General features: G+C 42.4%; 2 protein-coding genes across 17 annotated transcripts; one reads left to right on the top strand and one right to left on the bottom strand.

Moving 5' to 3' along the window:
- Positions 1-1,680: 1,680 nt before the first annotated feature.
- Positions 1,681-10,213, bottom strand: LOC104757389 (ABC transporter C family member 12). 16 transcript variants are annotated; one of them, XM_087494841.1, is made up of 28 exons: positions 9,875-10,132; positions 9,164-9,530; positions 8,855-9,033; positions 8,710-8,749; positions 8,395-8,555; positions 8,160-8,274; positions 7,960-8,040; positions 7,832-7,856; positions 7,657-7,713; positions 7,302-7,367; positions 7,096-7,170; positions 6,903-7,010; positions 6,491-6,625; positions 6,277-6,383; positions 6,098-6,191; positions 5,766-5,933; positions 5,481-5,621; positions 5,287-5,368; positions 5,168-5,216; positions 4,992-5,090; positions 4,761-4,913; positions 4,274-4,644; positions 3,992-4,172; positions 3,589-3,912; positions 2,750-3,506; positions 2,538-2,659; positions 2,202-2,447; positions 1,681-2,090 (listed from the first exon to the last, which is right to left on the bottom strand). In XM_087494841.1, the coding sequence occupies exons 17-28, from the start codon at positions 5,491-5,493 to the stop codon at positions 1,941-1,943; spliced, it is 2,547 nt and encodes an 848-aa protein (XP_087350967.1). In that variant the 5' UTR covers positions 5,494-5,621; positions 5,766-5,933; positions 6,098-6,191; positions 6,277-6,383; positions 6,491-6,625; positions 6,903-7,010; positions 7,096-7,170; positions 7,302-7,367; positions 7,657-7,713; positions 7,832-7,856; positions 7,960-8,040; positions 8,160-8,274; positions 8,395-8,555; positions 8,710-8,749; positions 8,855-9,033; positions 9,164-9,530; positions 9,875-10,132; the 3' UTR covers positions 1,681-1,940. The 16 variants fall into 16 exon arrangements, 14 of the variants coding, with proteins under 14 accessions (XP_087350967.1, XP_087350968.1, XP_087350959.1 ...); XM_087494842.1 differs by having other exon boundaries at positions 6,893-7,010; positions 8,399-8,555; positions 9,875-10,002; XR_015586617.1 differs by having other exon boundaries at positions 3,997-4,172; positions 5,168-5,368; positions 8,399-8,555; positions 9,875-10,190.
- Positions 10,214-11,035: 822 nt separating this feature from the next.
- LOC147924092 (meiosis-specific protein ASY2-like) lies at positions 11,036-13,508 on the top strand. The gene is made up of 4 exons (XM_087496613.1): positions 11,036-11,885; positions 11,964-12,712; positions 12,756-12,832; positions 12,911-13,508. Exons 1-4 carry the CDS (start codon positions 11,036-11,038, stop codon positions 13,506-13,508), a joined length of 2,274 nt encoding a protein of 757 aa, XP_087352739.1.
- The last annotated feature ends 6,584 nt before the right edge of the window (positions 13,509-20,092 follow it).

Genomic DNA, 20,092 nt, shown 5'->3' with positions numbered 1-20,092 from the left:
TAGGAGAAATCATTGGAGTAAAACCCATCTCTATTATAGAGAAAAAAATAGGGAAAACCATTGGAGATGGTCTTAAAGACACCATAAATATTTTGTTATCACTTACTCCCTCTTTCCCTAAAAAAATGATGTTTAGAAGTTTTTACACATTTTAAGAAAAAATAATTAATAATTTTAAAAACATTATTTTCTCTTACTAAAAAGAAATTATTTAATTTTAAACCAATAATAATTTAAAAATTCAAATATTTACAATGATAATTTTTTGAAGGTTACACAAGATTAACTTTAATTAATTTAAAATTATATTAAATCAATCTTTATGAGACATAAAAATATCCCAAAACATCAATTTTTACTGGACAAAGTAAGTATTATATTTTTATTGGAGAAGACATATCCACAAATATGTGGGATAAAGATGGTCTTATTCTTATTTCTTCTTATCTTAGGATTCTTGAATATTTTAATTTTAAATGCTTTTTTAATATTTTTAATTTGTTTACATTTTTAATATTATTACACAAAAGCTCCTTTGCTTGTAAATGCGTTTATGTTTTGTCTTGGCTTTTATGCTCAACACTCACATCCATACCCACAAATCAACTCCAATATTTGTTTCAAATTATCTGTTTAAAAACAGAGTAACGTACATATACTACTTTTTTTTTTTTTCACTGAAGATTTTCATTATATAATACAAGGTGAAATACATGGGTGGAATGCGTTTTTGAAATCTTAAAGCCGGAGGAAAACAGAGATATCCCCGGAAACTTAAGCCCAATATTCGGGAAACACAAATTACACAACACAAGCCAAAAGAAAACGTACATATACTACTACTTATCTTTATATGTCCTTAAAACAAGGTTATTGTAATTGTTTTAGAAAAGCCTAGTCTACCATGGAAAAAACGAGTTGAACTTATCTTAGACGGAGAAGTGAAAGCGAGATTTCATTTTGAGGGTGTCTAATTCTTTTTGGTGTAAATGTTAAAGACAAAGGTGTTTATTACACGTTCACTCTATTGTGTATGTAAAAGTAAACTACATGATAAGTTAACCTCACGTTCCACTTTTGCGGATTCATAGAAGCTAATGTTGTGTTATTTTTCTTTTAGTATCAAATATTCAAATGTGTTTCACATAATATTTATAACTACATCTATATTCCTATACAAAGTCTTTTAATTAAAATATTGGATAGCAAAAATTGATCTAATGGTTTTTTGTTAATTACTGAAATTTATTGTCATTCGGCATCCTATTTTTCTTGCGTGTGGGAGTTATATGACTACTACACATGACATAAATTTAAAAGACATTGTATATATCATAGGAAGGAAAATTATCATGAATTATATAGAAATTAATCAAGAACAAAATTTATCAAGACATTGTGTCCCTTGTATATTTAGATTTTTGGAGGTCAATAGTTTTATGTAGTTTTTGTACATATGAACACATGTAACGATACTTCATTAGAAGCTCTCATGTATTATCATGCTATGTCTTAATTTTGAAAGGTCAATATTTTATTTTTTAAAGCTCTCACCACATTAGAAGCTCTCATGTATTATCATGTTCATTTCACTAAGTATCGTTAAATGTCCCCAATCTCCAGCCCTCAACTTCACTATTGTACCAAAACCCCTAAAGAACATTTGAAAAAGTCAGCATCTGCCCAAAAGTTGTTGGCCAAATTTCCAACTGTCGAGAAGATCATATGTACACAAGAGTATTAAAAAGCGTATTGTGCATGGCAGCACATCGTTTAGGTTTATCTCTAAATTATTCAACATAAGACTCTCCTTCTAATTTTGACACTGTAATGAGTAATGACGCGTATTCCATCATCATGAAAAGTCACTACTGCAACTTCCATTGTCGTTTGTTGCAAACCGAACTTATATACTAATTTTGGAAGGCTGGTGACCAATTCTATCCACCTAGACTCATTCCAGTCCCTCTCTTTTCAAAGACCAAGTTGCAAAGGTACTGAGCATTTGCTGGTCCGGTGCTTTGAACCATCCTGAAGAAGGCACTTGTATCTCTTGATAGCAATTCTTGTGGACTATCATACTCCAAAACCTAAAAAAAAAAATTGACATTTCCCATAGTTTTTATTATGTAACGAATCCATATCTGATAAGAAGATAGATATAATTAAGTGAGTTCCACGAATAGTAATCCTGGCATTACCTGACCAGAACTAAGCACAAGGATTTTGTCACAGTCGACGATGGTATTCAATCTGTGAGCGATAACAAGCATTGTGCAAGACTTGAATTCCTCGCGGATGGTCCTCTGTATCAGAGAATCTGTTCTGACATCAACAGATGCAGTTGCTTCATCGAGAACTAGGATTTTAGATCTTCTTAGCAATGCACGTGCTAGACTTAGCAGTTGCCTTTGCCCCACGCTGAAATTCTCACCTCCCTCAGAGACCTTCACAGAGTGATGAGTGTTTGGTCAATAATCTCAATCATAACAAAACTAACACAAACAATGCTAATAAAAGCTCTGATTAAACTACACCTTTGCATCTAAGCCAAAAGGAGTCCTGCTGATGACATCTTTTATATGGGCCCTTTGTAAAGCCTCCCAAAGGTCAGCATCATTGTGCTCACTAAATGGATCGATATTGAATCTCACCGTCCCTAAAATAAAGAAATGATTCTCATAATGAATAACAGAATGCAGGAATATATACTTACAAGTTACAATGTTGTCTTAAATTAAACACGAACCTGAGAAAAGAACTGGTGATTGTGGTATGATACTTAAAACCCTGCGTAAATCTGTCAGTCCGAACTTAGCCACATCACTGTCATCAATCATAATTCTTCCCTTTTCTATTTCCACGATCCGAAATAATGCATTCAGCATGGAAGATTTTCCTGCACCAGTTCTTCCTACCACTCCTACTTTCTCACCTGGAGAAACAAAAAATGACAGTCCATGCAATACTAGAGGAAGCCCGGGTCTGTAACGCAGGTGAACGTCTTCAAACTCAATGGATCCTCTTGAAGGCCAGCCAGATACTGGACGACTGTTCTCGATTATCTCTGAAGCCTCAGAAGGAAGATCAATGTAGTTACCCACACGCTCAACAGAATTCAAGCTGTTCTCTGCTCTGCTAGCTTGCCTTAAAACACCACTTAACAGAGTAGTGATATTCAGAGTGTAACTAAGAAGGAGTCCCATCGTAGATGCAAAAGCAGCTTGGTTCTCTGCATTCCCATTTTGCAGAACCGCAAACGTTGCAGTCAACCAGATCATGATACCCCCAAGAGTCTCCAATCTTATAGTGAGCCAACGATTTGAGCTCGTATTTGCAAGAGTGAACCTTATGTTGTTGTCCATGGATCTTCCATTAATATTTGCCATCCGGTCATAGGCTTTATAGGCTCGAATGCTTGACAAACCATTCAAAGCTTCTCCAAACTGAGCATAAATAGGTGATCTAGTAATGGAATCCAAACGTCTAACTTCGCGGGATGTGCTCTACAAATCACAAAATGATGTTAGTTCCAAGAGTATCATATGGTTTAACAGCAATTCTCCATGTTTTTGAAGAAGGAAGTACCTGATAGTAGAGGTATGCTGCATAGAACAGTATTAGGAGTGGCATTATTGCCCACAATGAAATTGTACTGACAGTACCTATTAGTGCGAATGTTGAGAGGAGTTGCCACAGCTGGTTCATGAACATATTCATTAGGTTGGCCACATTTCTATCTATATCACCAATATCCTTAGAAAATCTGTTTATTACACGTCCAATTGGATTAGTGTGGAAGAAGAGCATAGGAGCTCGAAGAATAGAACTCAGCATAGCGTCATGGAGTGTTTTGGCGGCACGTAAACTTGATGTGATCAGCCAAAAGGAGATGGTAAACGTGACAGCCACCTGAAGCAATGACCATAAAAGTCGTCAACTTCGTGTGATTTGTCAAAATTAAAGATCTCAGTCTTTTACAGAAACAAACCTGACCAAATCCGAGAAGAGCATATACGACAATGTAGAAACCGGGACTATAACTCTTTGACGTGCTTTGATCTGTCCAAAAACTTAACCATGTGCTACTTGAAACTCGGAGAACTTCAGTAGATAAATAGCATGCCAATAGAATCATAACTACCCATAAGCCGCCAACTGCTTCTTTATACCTGAAAGTTAAAAACTATCTTATAGTCATCTGTGTGTATAAAATATAAAGAAATGCTATATATTCTGAGTCGGATGAACCAGTGAATGTTGAGTTAAGTACCTCATCAGAACATTCCAACTAACGATGCCAGTTTCCCGTTCTTCTTGCTTGACAAGCACGGATCTTCTCCGTTTCCCTTGCTTGGTACTGCCCTGATTTCTTTCACTCACATCAATCGTGACAGTTGGACCCGGCTTCAAAATGTTCTCGTCATTTGTATTGACCTCTTGGGCATCCATTTTTCCAGCATTTTCCATTAGTGTCTTGAACAAACTCCCACTTTTTGACAGCTCTGCGAAGGTTCCTTCCTCTTTAATCATTCCTTCGGAGACTAAAATTATTCTATCCATTAAAGGAAGAAAATGTAGCTGATTTGTGACAAGCACCCTCGTTTTCCCCTTCAGCTCATTCTTCATACAGCTATCAAAGACCTGTTAATTGTAATAGTGAAGCTTAAATAATTACTCAAAAATAAATACTGTAACTGTGGATATTAAACTCTACAATTTTTGTTAGTTCAAAGAGATTATCATTTATGTAAGAATACCTGGTGAGCAACATGAGCATCTAAAGCACTCAAGGGATCATCGAATATGTAAACATCTGAATTTGAGTAGACTGCCCTAGCCATTGAAACTCTCTGCTTTTGCCCTCCACTAATATTCACCCCACGTTCTCCAATCTCAGTAAGATCACGGCCCTGATTAAGCAAAATTCAGGAAGTTACTAAGAAATGTTATATAAACTCAGGCTGTGTAAGTTTTTCATTCCACTTAACTGGAAGCAAATCAAGATCTTGTTGTAAGGCTGTCGCATCAATAGCCCTCCAGTATCTTTCAGACTCAAAATCTGACCCAAATAAAATGTTGTCACGCACCTGCAATATATTAACACATATGTTGGGGACACTTCTAGCCAAACTAACTGACCAAATGGAAAGAAAAGGCGACTCACAGTGGCATTGAAGATCCATGAAACTTGAGGAACATAAGCTACGGAGCCCCTAATAACAACGCTTGAGGTTTCAGGATGAGATAACTCCCCCAGCATTGCCGAAATAAGTGATGTCTTACCTTCTCCAGTTCCACCTACAATGGCAACCAAGCTGCCAACAGGTATCTCCAAATTGATATCGGCTAATGTGGGCTTGGTTGTCTGAATTTTCGAGCAAACGCCGTGATCAGAATGTCATGTATACTGTGCAATGCAGAAGCAAGTATTGCATCTCAACATAATTTCAAAAAGAGAGAATATTTTGAGTAATCACCTTTGAATCCCATGAAAAATATCCATGCTTAATAGAAATGGCTGGAGCTCCTGGTTGAAGAGGTGGGTTTTGTGCTAGAGTTCTCTCTTCACTTAAAAGTAGTTCCTCAATGCGTTGTAGTGAAACATTTGCGTTGACAACCTAAGTCGAGAAGTAGCAAAGATAATTAAAGTAAAGAGTAAATCCATGGGCACATGATAGGTCAAATGCAGACTAGTAAATTAATAGTTAAAATATAATAGAGGTATATGAAACAGCTGAGGAGGGTATGATTGTTAAAATAACCTGACTTAGTAGATTTGGTAGCATGTTGAGAGGAAATCTTAGAACTGCGAATAGAGAAAGAGATGTGAATGCCCTTGCTGGTGTCAAATCTCCTCCAAGCAGAACGAAAACCCCAAATGAAACCACGGTCACAACTACTGGAATGCTGTTTAGTATAAAACTATTGAACTGGAAGAGGAAAAAATGTTTAGGGATTAAGTTGTTTAATGTGGAAGACATATCCCTAAATGTAAGTCATATACGGAATTTAAGTGCATACAAGATACGTAAATCCTGTCGAAATGTGTTAGAGAAATGGCAGGCAGTATAAAAGTAAAGATAAGGAGTCATACAGCTGATAGTAACTGCGCTTTACGAAACCATGAGAGCTCTTCGTTTCTCATATCTTGAACCCGAGTCTCGAAGCTCTTCTCCCATGCATAGCATCTGAAAATAGTAGAATAACTAGTTTAATAATGTATCATTAACTCAAAAAACCTGAAAAAGAAGCAATGAAAATTATCAATCATACTTTACAGTATCCATGGATGCCAGAATCTCATTTGTGATACCGACTCTTTGGTCAGTCCACTGGAGTCCTTCTTTAGTCAGTTTCCTCATTTTGCTTATAATCAGTGTCTGTTTATCAAGAAATAGAAAAGGTGGACTTGTATGTGAACATACGCATTTACCACAAAGCTTGTACAATATTAAAATAGGTTTATCAACAGAATGAAGTTAAATACCTGGAGAGGAATTAAGAGAAACAGAATCAACGAACCGAAAAGTGAAGCAACTCCTAGTTGTTGATAGAGAAGAATCATAGACACAATGATGCGAAATGGAGCAGACCATAAGCCGTGTAGCTGTTGCGATATTTGCTGAAATAATCAGAAGACTATGTTAGCAGTTACAAATCCATAGTAGTGCAAAAGTAGTATGTATCAAACTGAGAGAGTTAGACGGAACGTTTAACTGAACCTAAGTATCAAAAAAAAATTTGTCCCTAGGCGTATAGATTTTTTTGGACCCTTTTCAGTATAAAATTTTTTTTTCCTTTTTTTTGGACCCCAAATGCTTAAGCTTTTCCCAAAAAAAAATTTTTGTCCCATGGCATCCGCCCCTCTCGCCCTAGCTTTAAGCCGGACCTGAGTATACCTGAAGTGAATTAGCATCCGTAGTTATCATGTTCGTGACCTTCCCTGAAGCAAAATTCTTGCGAGCTTCATGAGTTAGTCTTAGAGATTTGTGGAATATAGCTGCAACCTACAAAGTAATTAGCATAATTAGAATAAAGATGACTAAACTGATCATACAAGTCGGAGAGAAATAAACGTTTCGCCAAAATTACCAGAGTTGATCTCAACCGAAATCCCACCCGCCAAACATTCTGAAAATACTGGGCTTCACAAAGCACTCCAAGTGTCTAAAATGAAATTGAAATGGACAGAAAATTATGGGAGGGGGAAGTAGAAAACCAAACATGACAGTTTGGAGAAAAAGTAAATGAACCAAATAGAATTTTAGAGATCAGAGACGAAATGTTGTGAAACATACCACCCCAATGAATATTATGAAAGCATAGACATATCCAACCCAAGCTGGATCACCTTCTTGCATTGACTACATAAAATGATCAACGATTTCTATAACCAAAGTAACACAGGACAAGTTGTTGAAAATGTAAGATAAGAATCAAGGAGGTCTGCAGAGTACAAGCAGCGTATTAAAATAGAGGTCATCACTCATGTATGAGAACTATATGTCACTGCGTTATTACTCATTTTTATATATGTAAACCCCCAAAAAACAATGAGTAATGACCGTCGAGTACATGTTTTATATAAGTCAGGGGCCAAAAACATCTATGCAATATTTTTTCTAGTACGAATTAAGCAGAAAGAGACCTTACCCGCAAAAGATGGCTCAGTATCACTGGTCCAACAAATTGAGAAATATCATTTCCAATCTATAACACGCTAAAAAATGATGTGAAAATTGCATGAGGGTTGTCAAATACAGAACTGAACATTACTGTGGATGCAGGTCAAACCTGATGCACGGAAAATAAACCACAGTATCCTTACCTTGAAAATACCAGCCAACCAGAACCTACAAAGATGGAAAAGAGAATTAATGCCAGTGTCTATATGTGTGGCTTTAAGGAAAACTACATGGAATAGACTTTTATTTAGAAAAATCATCAGCTTTTTACCTTCCACCAAGGCTACTATTTAGTGCTCGGAGAAGCCATGGCTTAGGTCTCCGTGATTCTTCAGTCCAGAATCTTTGGAATCTGTCAAAGCACTCATCCAGTGAATAAGAATGTTCTTGATTCTAAACGAAATCTTCTACCATATATATAAAAGAAGATATAGTGCAGAAGGCAGAAGCCAAGTAGCAACTCATCTGTACCTTGTGATCAGAGTTTCTGTTTGGTCCCATTTGTCTAATTGCCAAACATCCTTCTCAGTTATTGGCTTCCTGTAGCCTAACTGCATCAGCGGCGTGATCCAACCAAAGTATATTCCTAAGAAAAGAAATCCAAATCAGTTGAATAATAAGAGACCATGGCTATATTGGCCAAACAAGTGTCATTTGCCAATAGACTGAGCATGATATAAATTTCGTTTATCAGTTCCGGGGCTACCTACTGGAAAATATGCTGGCATGTCGCTCAGGACATATGTGCTCTCCCTCCCGAAGTGCATCATATTCAACATTGTCTAATGGTTCATCGTTTAGAATATGGTAACCCGGATAAGGATCAAGATCAGGAATGTATATAAAAAGAAGAGTTCCAAAAAGAGCCTGAAACAGAAACCATATGAGACAAGAACTTGATTATTAGCACATGGCTAGCCTCCTCTAAAAGCGAGCTTATTGATAAATTTGAAGATTTTGGATGTAATTTCTGAGAACAATAAATTGCAAACTTATACATAAGGAAGTTGTTCTAACAAACCTGGGAGCATCTCGAACTGATACAGAGATATAGGGCAGTTCTGCAATAACAAACAGAGGAAATCTTATTATGAAATTCAGGGCTAAATCCACCAATGTCCAATCACCAAATCGAATTCATTTCTATGGAATATACAATAACAAACCTATTGATTGAGTTCTTGAGAGGCAACACAAGGTCCAGCAGGACAGCATCAGCAACCAAAACATAAACAACACCGAATCTCAGGTACCATCGAAACTCTTTGACATATTGTTTAGTTTCAAGCCCAACCAAAACAAGCATGGAGAGCCAAGCCAATGCCTCTACCATCAACGATGCAACCTGCCATTGAATAACACCAGAATCCTATTTCATTTCTTTCCTACAACTTTCGTATCAACAAGAAGGGCTTATGAATTTAATCTCCCCACAACCATATGATTACAAATCAGAGTTACTCATTTAAAGTCACCTCAAAGGGAGGAAGACCACGAGTCTCTTCATCCATGTCAAAGAGTGAAATCCCCATGACCAATCTGAGTATAGGCTCAATAGCACAGTAACACGCCAATATTCCAAGCACACAGTTATAGTATTTCTTCCTCAAAAAATATTTCTGAGCTTTGGTATTGTAGAAGATGATCCAAATCCGGTAGAAACACAAACCCAGAAGCACAAAGTGAGAAACAAGAATCACTAGTGAATCAATGGCACACGGCGTGTAAGCTCTAAAGGCACCATCCACTGCTTTTCCCCAAATTCCATCTGCAACTGGCTTGCAGTACCAATTCAAAGCTTCAAAACCCATCTTTTTATCAATCAAACCTTCATTACACAAACTGAAAGAAAACAAAAAGGCATTTTCTTAGTACTATACAAAAAGGCTAATACAACACACACACACACACACACACAGTTTCACGCCCAAATTTAAAACCTTAACCAAGGCAACTGTCATAGAATATTATTAGCTAGAATTGACACCAGTAGAATAACAAAGGGGCGTTTTTTTTTTTTTTTTGACAAGGCCACTAAAAAGATTCTTCAAGGTTCCAAAAGCAAAGAAGTCAGTTGTAAAAAAGCTAAAACCTTTACGAAAGTCCATTAGCAGTAGTAGTACGCAAATCAACTTGAACGCTACTAATACAGAGAGATGAATTACGGAGAAGAAGAAAAGAATTACACTTTTTGGCTCCGTGATATTTCCAAGAAGACCCAAAAAAAATTGAAGCTTTTGCCAATAGTCTCTGAACGGAGAAGACTAATGGGTACGAAAAGCCAACCCAACCCGAAAAGCACTCTAAAAGCAGTGGAGGGAGTGTTTGGTTCTTCTTCATAACTAATCAAAACCTCACTTAAAAAAAGAAAAAAGAAAAAGGATTCTCTTAGATAAGACGAATCGCGAATTCCGATCTCTACATGTGTCTGTAAGTGTAACTCTGTTTTATGAGAAAAAAAAAACATTTATTTATTAGTCACCATTGACGTTTTGTCAGAAATGGGTGAATTTAGGTATGGAGACGAAAATTAATCATTAAACAATGTGAAATATTTAATTAAGGCGGAAAACAAATTCAATAGAGCTATCTCTCTAGAAAATAGATCTAAACCTTGAAATTAGGAGTAAAAAGAAGAACTCAAGAGAACTAGGGTTTATTGTAAAGAGGGGAAGGAGAACTCAATTATTGTATTAGATTCTAGATGGATTACAATGGAGAAGTCTCCCCTTATTTATACATGTCTCAGAGATCACACAATATATCAACTTTCCTTATCAGACGAAGTGAAATATGGAAAACTGCCTTATTGTTTGAGTCGGCTGCGCCGCATCAAAGTGGAGGTCGGTTTCTTCTTCTCCAAGACTTCGTCTCACCCGAATTGACTCTTGATGACCTAATTGATCCCCTAACCGGATTCCCGGTTAAATGTTCAATTAATGTTTCTGGTTTAGCTCGGTATGTCGGGGGTGCTGAATCCCGCACCAACAATTAGTCCCCCCCCCCAGTTCAATATATTCGAGATTTAATTCGAATATTTTGGACTATGGAAAGAGAATATCCGATCTAATCCATAAAGACTTAATTGATTTTACTCAGATCTCCGAATCATCTCACCGCATATCATCTGGACGACACGTGTCGTTTCCGTCACATCCGCTAGCTCGGAATTCGAAGAGTCGCGTAGGTCATCATTACTTTTCGTAGGGTTGCCGCCCATCCGACTCTATAAATACGCTTCTGCTCTCGTCATTTCTCATTTTCCGCCAACAGCAACAGGTAACCTGCTCCGATATCTCTTCCATTTTGCTATTTTTTTCTTCTTCCACACTCTCCGAACTCAGGAAATGGCGAGCACATCGGAACCTGCCTCTTCACCGGAAACTGAAAGCGAGCAATTAATTCGTCGTACATCCAAACGAAGAACTCTCAATCCTGAACACTCCGCGCAGATCGGGGAGTCAAGTAGATCGGCTTCCAAAGTCCCGCCTCACCTGGTTCGCTGTTCAACGGGAGCCTCTTCTTCTCAGGTGAATCCAACCTTGCCATCGTCAGTTCGTCACGAGGCTGAGACCAACGAACTGATTTCGGACGTATTTGCGCTAGAAGAACATCGGTTCGCACCCTTGGGATTTTCAATCGAAGATATCGACCCCTTGTTTGACCATGAAGGACGGATTGGAGGCGAGAAGAGCTCGAGTTCGATCAAAACTGTGAATGATATGCTAAACTCGTGCGGTTTATTCAATAGCAACGTCACAATTTTAATTCCTCGAGAAGATCAACGCCCCTGGAGCCCCCCAGAGGGGTATGTATGCTTATACGAGGGTTATTTTACCGAGTGTCGCCTCATATTCCCAATCCCGGAGTTGGTTTCAATCTATGCCGAAAGACGGACGATAGCGATCTCGCAGTTCGTACCCGGAGCCATTTGTAACTTCATGGCTGCCCTGACCATAGCAGCCGAAGTCAGAGTCGACCTTAGAGTTCAAGCTTTCGAACAGCTATCAAGTTTCAAGCAATCGAAGAGTTCGAATCGCTGGGAAGTTAACATGAGACCGGCTCATAATTTCCTCCGCGGCAAACGAGTGAATAAATTCCCGAAGTATACGAACCAATACTTCTTCGTCCGCGTCGACAATTATTCATTCGCTAACCCGTTGGGTTTTCACCGGAGAGTGTGGAATGAAAATCCTGGTAGATTTATATTTCTAGTATGTTAATTGACTTCGGCACCTCTGACCATTTTTAACTTTTTCGTGTCTCTGCCTCCAGATCGTCCGTTTTGTGCAACGTGCCTAGCTCCGAACTATATCCTCGTCAGAGACGCTCTGCTAACCGGGAACAATCGTCAGTGGGATTCAATCACTCGTATCCGTGTCAAAACTGCAATGGGCAAAGGTAGGACGAATTTTCCAAGTTTTGCCAGTTCGCTAAGACGAACTGGCGGATGCCGCGTCATGGAAGCAAAAGACGTCCAGATTGTTCGCCGAGACACCCAAGCTGCCATTGAAGCCGAGATCGGTCCGTCCCAGGGTCTAACCGAAGTTGATCCTACCCCAGACCAGACGGTCGCCGACCCTATTCAGGCACTCGGAGAGGATATCGAGCCATCTAACGTTGTAGAGGAAAACGCCCTTCCTTTGGCTTTAGAAAACGCCAATCCACCGAACGAAGAACAAGACGTTCCTCAACTCGAAGCTGGATCTAAAAGGAGGAAGAAGAAGAACAAAGACAAACAAATCGTTGCTGAGCCAACCACCGATGCGCGTCAGTTACCAAGTCACAAGCGTTCGGCCGATGAAGCCGGACTGGAGTCCGCCGATCGATTTTGCCTTGAAAGAAAGGATGACAAGACGAATCACTTCGCCTATAATTACTTCGGCGATTATCCCTTGGTGACCAATCGCGAGGCTTCGGGCGAGCTTTTCCGGACCCTGAAGATTTCCAACCGAATTCTTCCGTCAGCTGACGAATTGGAATTCAAGCAAGCATTCCTCGACGTCGCTGAATCGCACTTAATGGTTCGTCTTACTATCAACCTTTTAAAGTTTTATTTTTCCAAAGGAGCTTCAAACTGACGTAGATTCTTTGAATGCACAGACTGCCGCCAAGATGAATGCGCTGGTTCAGAAATATGATAGGCAAGTCAAAACCAGCAAGAATTCGGGTTCAGAGCTCGAAAAAGTGAAGGAATGCGTAGAGCAAATCTGAACTGCCAGCGACGCTAAGGACGCGAGGATCAAGGAACTCGAGGCGCTAGTTGCCGAGAAAGATGGCATCATTGCCAACACGGAACTGAGAGTTAGCGAACTGAACTCCCGAGCGCTTACTCTAGAAGAAGAGAAAGCCGAGCTGCAGGAATCATGCGACGGGTTGAAGTTGCAGCTCGCTTTCGAAGTTAAAAGGCTTCAGACGGATCGATGGGAAAAAGTGGAGCGGACAGCAAAGAAAGCGCAGACCCGATTAGACAAGGTCAGGGCCTATCTAGTCGAACAAGTGAAGGTTCGCCCCCTAGAAGATCTGCTGAACCAAGCCACCGGAGTACAGGAAGCTGTACAATATTTGGTTGAGAATGGGGCCGTCATTCCTGAAGAGCGAATCAAGGAGATTGACGAGAAAAAGGCCGAAGCCGAGAAGACTGTCACGGCGATCGATGTCCTCGAGCTGAATGACAATGACCTTACTATGTCACCGGACCAGCTCGGTTTTGGATTCCCCCCCCCCCCCGGAGATGACGGCTCCGGAATCCGTCGAACACCCATTCGGTTCGAACGCCGCGAGTTTCCAAGCAGATCTGTCTGGTGCCTTGGACGTTGAAAATTGAAATCGTTTTCCGTGTATGACTTCTTTTTCTTTTGTTAATCCTTGTGGGTCGGAGTACCCTTGTAAAACATTGCCGACCCGTTCGGCCCATTTTCTCTTTTGGAACCTATTTGCCGGAATTTTTCCTTTTCGTTAAAAAAAAGAAAACTGACAATTTCAAGAAATTTGTATTCTTACCATTTTGCATGGAAAGTTCCCAATTTTCCTGAGAGGTTTACCTCCCAAGGATCGTACATCCAAGAAAGCTTTTCAATCAAAAACAATGTCGAGCTCGGTTAGCAGCGTAGAATCCCCGTTGGTTGGCAACGATGTGCCAACGTTCTCGAATGCCGAAGCTATCGAAAGAGGGATGGCGTACTTCCCGAACATCAGAGCTCCCTGGATGTTGATGTTCCGCGTTAAACCGGAGGAAAGACGCGAACTAATCGAATTTCTTCATGAGGTGGAAGATCGTCATGCGGAATATTCCAACCGTCTTGCCGCATCAGAACAAGCACAACGAGATCTGTTACTCAAACTCGAGATGCTGGAGTCTCACCCAAAAGACTGGATTGAGAATGGGTTTGACAAGATAGCTGATTTGCCGCCATGCCTTGTTGCGTACTGCAATGAATGCCGAAGTGAATCAGATCGGAAGCCAATGCACATGAATCCTGCCTTAATTGGTGACTTCGTTCCAGGCAAAGTTAAGCCGTTTTACATTAACCGGCGGGCAACCGATGCCGAGCTTGCCGAGGCTGACGCCTTTTTCCGTCAGGTAATCGCTACCCTCTTTTTCTTTTTGCCTTCCTTGTAAACGATCGAAACTTGTCTCTCCCGTATTGACCCGTTATTGATTTTGTGTATGCAGATTGAGGGTACGCACCATGAACTGACTCAAGATCTTCAATCCTTTCATATGAAGAGGGGCAGAATCGATCGACGCTTGAGGACTCTGGAATCCGAGATTGTTTTACTCAAAGCGAAAAGGAAAAGGACCACTGATCTGCTTGACGAATCTGAACAAAAGGCCAGGGCGCTGGAGACTCGTTCCGAGGATTGGGAAAAGACCGGATTGCAGCTGCTATGGCCAATGCCGAAACGACTCAAGTCGAGCATTCGTGAGATCGCTGCGAATGGCGCACCGGTTCGGAATTAAGATGCTTTATTTGAATATTTAATAAGACCTACCCGCAATGTAACGGGCGAACTTGAATTTCGCTTGGAATAACAGTTTTATAATAATAAGAGATTTTGCTTTGCTGCTCTATTCTATATTTAGTCATTGTTTTATTATTTGAAAAATGTGTCAGAGGCGAGACGTCTCCCGGCTTACAACAGACAATTTTTATTGATTGATAGTAGAAAACATCGACTTGAGCCTCAAAAGTTAGTGACGAAGTGTTTAACAAAGTGTGTTTAATCGGAGAGCGAGATACTAGGCTCGGCTTACGTCCTTCGCTTTAGCTCGGATGCCGGACTGCGAAAATATCCTCTGGGTTCGGCTAACCGTTCCGTCTGAACTAAAGTTTGGGTGCCAAATAAATACTCTGGGTTCGGCTTACCCCAAAAATAAAAAGCGGGTGCGGAATAAATACTCTGGGTCCGGCTTATCCCTACACAGGAAGGTCAGGGGCGACTCTGGGTTCGGCTTATCCTGAAAATAGTAGGTCTTTATACAAGCTGATCACCTAGCCAGGGTGTCAACGAGGGATGAACTTTGTACGAGCTAATAGATACTTAATCCGGCTTGGGTTAAGGTATACCTATGAGTGTATAGTTCGTTTTTTTTTTTTTTTTTTTTTTTTTTTTTTTTTTTTTTTGGAAATTATGAAAATTTCCTTTTTCTTTTTGGAAATAATGAACGCGCCCCATTAAATGCGTTGCGCAGTCTTTGAGAATTTCTCTCGGAAAAACGCGAAAATCACGCTTCATTGGTGGGTTTAGCGGCGGTTACTTCCCATAATCCTGTATAAATAGGATTGAAGGTTTGGGAGATCATTCTAACTACTTCCATTATTTTTGAAAACATTGAAAGGAAAAGATGGTGATTACTCGATCAGCGTGGCTAAGACAGGCTCGGGAAAGGATAGCCGCTTCGGCGAGCAGTTCGAGGCGAACTGAAGCTTCAGAGGACTCCTCCGCCCACGAGAGCGCGGAGACGTTCCGAGTTTGCGCTCCTGTCCCATACGTTGACATGACGGGTGCAGAAGGGAGTCCTGTGTGTCAGGAACTTCGAAGATATCGAGCTCGCCGCTATAGGCTAGGGGCTCACCTTATGGCGAGGCGCCGGAGATTGGCCGAGGTCTGTCAGCTTTATCATTTGGACGGGACTATTCGGGTCCTGAACAAACTAATCTCAAACGGTTTCTACTTGGAGAGGTGGCGTATGACTGGGCTGTTTGCCGCGCGAACGGCGTGCTTAGAACTGCTGGAAGGTATGGGGGTGCCCGTCCTCTTGGAGGCCGACTGTCAGCCTCTCGAAGATACTGCGTACCCGTTTAACGTGGATATCTGGGCCTACCGAGCCTCCATAGAAAGGTTAAGGCGGTATGCCACTTTCCTGGAGTCGGCCGGCCCGATTTTCCGCGAGAGGCACTTGGTTGAAGGCCCGTGCGCTTTCTTAGAAGACTTGGCGTCGAGAGGCATCGAGGTTCCAAGGGAAAAACTGGAAGCCCTGAGGGAAAGGCGTCAGTTCTGGCGTGCCAAACTGGACAAGGTAGCAGTGGAGGAACCATTGGCAGACGACCTATCGGGTCCGCGGCCTCCACTTCGTCTGCAGGATCAACCTAGACGCTGAGTGTGGGAGTTCGACCGTTCCAAACTCTGAGTTCGGGCGGTCTTTTTCTTTTTTCATCTAGGACCCCGAGTCGTTGAAAGGACGTTCTCCCTTTGCGTCTCTTTTCGATCTTTTTTTTTTTTATTAGTCAAAACGTCCAAAACATGTAATGGGGATTTGACTTAGTTATTGAAGCTTTTTTCATTATTTTTTTTTTTTGGATTTATCAAAACCGTGTAAAGGAGATTTAAATGCAAGTGAACTTTGGATATTTTGTTTTGCACACCGGCTTGTCGCCGAGTTGAATAAGATAAAGTTTTTAAACCGGAAAAAACTTTATTAATATATTAGCTGCATTCGCTTAGTCTAGAAAAGATAAGGAATTGCCTACGTACCCCGAAGTGGGGATCAAGCCAACCGTAGTTCGTATTACAAGTGAAAGATCAATGGAGTTCGGATTCCCGAAAACTCCTAGATAGGGTCGTAACAACGACTTAGCTGTAGTAGCGTTTCAAGTGGGCCACGTTCCACGAGTTTTTGATGCGTTCCCCGGCCATGGTTACGAGTTCGTAAACGCCCGGACGAACTGCTCTAGATACGAGGTATGGACCTTCCCATCGAGCGCCGAGTTTGCCGGCGTTTACTTCCTTGGTGTTCTCGAAGACTTCTCGCAGAACCAGATCACCTTCGTTGAAACGCCGTTGACGAACAGCTTTATTGTAGTATCGAGCCGCTGCATCCTAGTAGTGTTGCATCCGAACTAGAGCTTTGTCGCGCAATTCTTCGGTAAGATCGTTGTGATCGATCAGCATCTCATCGTTAAGTTTGGGATTATCAACCATCATAGTGCGACGAAGTGTCGGGACTCCTGCTTCAGCCGGGGCAAGTGCTTCGAGACCATACGCGAGGGAGAAAGGGGACTGTCCCGTACTCCGCCGCGGGGTTGTGCGGTATGACCATAGCACGCCATCCAGGTGATCTGCCCATGCTCCTTTCCTTCGACCGAGTCTTTTTTTGAGCCCATCAACGATCGACTTATTCGTAGCTTCAGCTTGACCATTGCCTTGCGGGTATCAAGGAGTCGAAGTGCTAAGACGGATTTGCCATTTCGTCAGGAAGCTTCTGGTGATCATCGAAGTGAATTGGGTACCGTTGTCGGTGACAATCTCATATGGGAGTCCGTGGCGGCATATGATGTTCTTCCATATGAAATTGGTCACGTCCAAGGATTGAATCCTTGTGAAAGACTCTGCCTCTACCCACTTGGTGAAGTAATCGGTCAGCACCAGGACGTACTTCTTGGATTTGGATGCCGGCAAAGGTCCTATGGCATCCATGGCCCAGCGCATAAATGGATACGGGGCAGTGACGGTGTTCAACAGTTCGGGCGGGACATGCCGCATGGGTCCATGACGTTGACAAGCCTCGCATTTGGCCGCGAAAGTTTCGCAGTCAGCCATCATGGTAGGCCAATAGTGTTCATCCTTTTTGATCTTGAGAGCAAGTGCGCGTCCGCCAGAATGGTTGCCACCTTCTCCTTCATGTACTTCCATCATGATACGTTCGGCCTCGTCCCGAGTAACACAGGTGAGGTACACTCCCGAGGCGCTCCGGCGAAACAGTTCCCCGTCCAACAGGATGTACCTGGCACTTCGAGTCTTCAGACGTCGAGCTGCCCATCGGTCTGCTGGGACGGTGCCATCGGAGATGTAAAGTTTGATCTCAGTCTGCCAATCTTCGGGAGGCTCGACGACATCCGCCATATCTTCTATTGGCTCGTCGACTTCCATCGGGATTGGATCGTCGTTGATGAGGGCAATCTGGCTGTCCGGATCAATGCTGGGGGCCTCTATGCATTCAATGGGAATGGTACGCCGTAACTCGGGGTCGGAACGGTTCGCCAGAGCTGCGAGAGCGTCGGCTGATGCGTTCTCGTTCCGTGGGACCTTCGTCAGAGAGAAGGACGTGAATTTGCCGGATAACGTGAGGACCAATTGTCGATATGCTCCCATTCGCTTGTTTTTCGCGTCGAACTCTCCGCTGAACTGACTGACTACGAGTTGGGAGTCACAAAAGACCTGCAGGTGTTTGACTCCAAGTCCCTGGGCTAGTCGGAGTCCTGCGAGAACGGCCTCGTACTCGGTTTCGTTGTTCGACACTTTGAAATTAAGCTTTAACGCCTGCTCGAAGATTTCTCCGGTGGGGGATCGGAGTATGAGTCCGACCCCGGATCCTTGATTTGTTGATGAACCGTCGACGAACATTGTCCATTGCTCCACTGCGGAGGTGGGGTCGTCAAGCTCGGGTGACAGTTCGGTGATGAAGTCAGCTAGAACTTGTGACTTCAGACTTGGGCGAGAACGATATTCGATGTCGTATTCGCTGAGTTCGACCGCCCATTTCGCCATGCGTCCGGATTGGAGGGGGCTATGAAGGACGGTTCGGAGTGGTAAATCGGTAAATACGACGATCGAGTGCGATTGAAAATAGGGTCGCAGTTTCCGTGCTGCGACGATCACTGCAAGGGCCAGTTACTCCAGCGTGGGGTATCTTGATTCCGCATCGTTTAGTGCTTTGCTTGTGTAGAAAATGGGCTTCTGGTCTCCGCGGTCGTCTCGAACTAGTACCCCGCTAACCGCCAAACTGGAAATCGAAACATAGAGATACAGTGTTTCCCCATCTTCCGGTTTAACCAAAACAGGGTGACAGGTCAGATATTCCTTCAACTGACGAAAGGCGTTCTCGCATTCCTCATCCCAATGGAAATCTTTGTTCCCACGAAGAAGTTGGTAAAAGGGGAGGCACTTGTCCGTTGACCGGGTGATGAAGCGGTTCAGAGCAGCGATCCGGCCAGTCAGGCGCTGCACTTCTCGCTTGTTGGTCGGTGACGGGAGTCCTAGTATAGCTTCGATCTGCTTAGGATTTGCCTCTATTCCCCGTTCAGTGACGATGTACCCCAAGAATTCCCTGGAAGTTACTCCGTCGGGTTTAGTTTCATCTGGAATTGATCCAAGATGTCGAAACATTCCGCCAGATGTTGGACGTGCTGTTCTGCGATCAGGGACTTGACCAGCATGTCATCTATATAGACCTCCATGGTTTTGCCAAGCAGATCAGCGAACATCATGTTTACCAAGCGCTGGTAGGTTGCTCCAGCGTTTTTTAGTCCGAACGGCATCACTTTGTAGCAGTAGGTCCCTCTATCTGTGATGAATACCGTTTTTTCGCGGTCGGCTGAACTCATGGCGATCTGGTTGTAGCCTGAGAAAGCATCCATGAACGAAAGCAACTGGTTTCCGGCCATGGCTTCGACGAGACGGTCTATGTGCGGAAGAGGAAAGCTGTCCTTAGGGCAAGCTATGTTGAGATCAGTGAAGTCCACACAAACTCTCCACTTGCCGTTTTTCTTTTTGACCACAACTGGGTTAGCCAGCCAATCTGGGTACTGGACTTCCATGATTTGATCCGCCTTGAGTAGTCGTTCCACTTCGTCCTGGACCGCCTTGGCTCGATCCGGGCCTAGGCGCCTGCGCTTCTGTCTGATCGGCTTGAACGTGGGGTCGATATTTAGCTTGTGGCACATGACTTCGGCGCTTATCCCGACCATGTCCTTTGTTGACCAGGCGAATGTGGAAGCCCGAGATTGCAGGAAAGCGATCAGCTTAGCCTTTATGCTCTCATCGAGTTCGGCCCCGATGCCAACAGTTCGCGATGGATCAGAGGGGTCAATATTCGCCTGTAGGATCTTGCACTCCGGAGACTTGAGGCGATCCCGCTCCGGCTTTCGGGGACCGGAGAGATGGTCCCCGCTCTGTAATTG

The sequence above is a fragment of the Camelina sativa genome, chromosome 17 (genome assembly GCF_030686135.1).
Source record: "Camelina sativa cultivar CO46 ecotype springtype chromosome 17, ASM3068613v1".
Lineage (NCBI taxonomy): Eukaryota > Viridiplantae > Streptophyta > Magnoliopsida > Brassicales > Brassicaceae > Camelina > Camelina sativa.
Note: the sequence above shows the minus strand (reverse complement) of the source record. Positions and strands in the feature narration are given on the sequence as shown.

Bases quoted from the DNA above. Each gene is read 5' to 3' on its own strand.
- LOC147924092 (XM_087496613.1), top strand. From the start codon at position 11,036: ATGGCGAGCACATCGGAACCTGCCTCTTCACCGGAAACTGAAAGCGAG. The intron at 12,713-12,755 runs GTTCGTCTTACT...ATTTTTCCAAAG, and splicing joins TCGCTGAATCGCACTTAATG to GAGCTTCAAACTGACGTAGA. The intron at 12,833-12,910 runs GCAAGTCAAAAC...CTGAACTGCCAG, and splicing joins CTGGTTCAGAAATATGATAG to CGACGCTAAGGACGCGAGGA.
- LOC104757389 (XM_087494830.1), bottom strand. From the start codon at position 10,028: ATGAAGAAGAACCAAACACTCCCTCCACTGCTTTTAGAGTGCTTTTCG. The intron at 7,368-7,656 runs GTAAGGTCTCTT...CATTTTATGTAG, and splicing joins TACTGAGCCATCTTTTGCGG to TCAATGCAAGAAGGTGATCC. The intron at 2,448-2,537 runs GTGTAGTTTAAT...CACTCTGTGAAG, and splicing joins CTTTTGGCTTAGATGCAAAG to GTCTCTGAGGGAGGTGAGAA.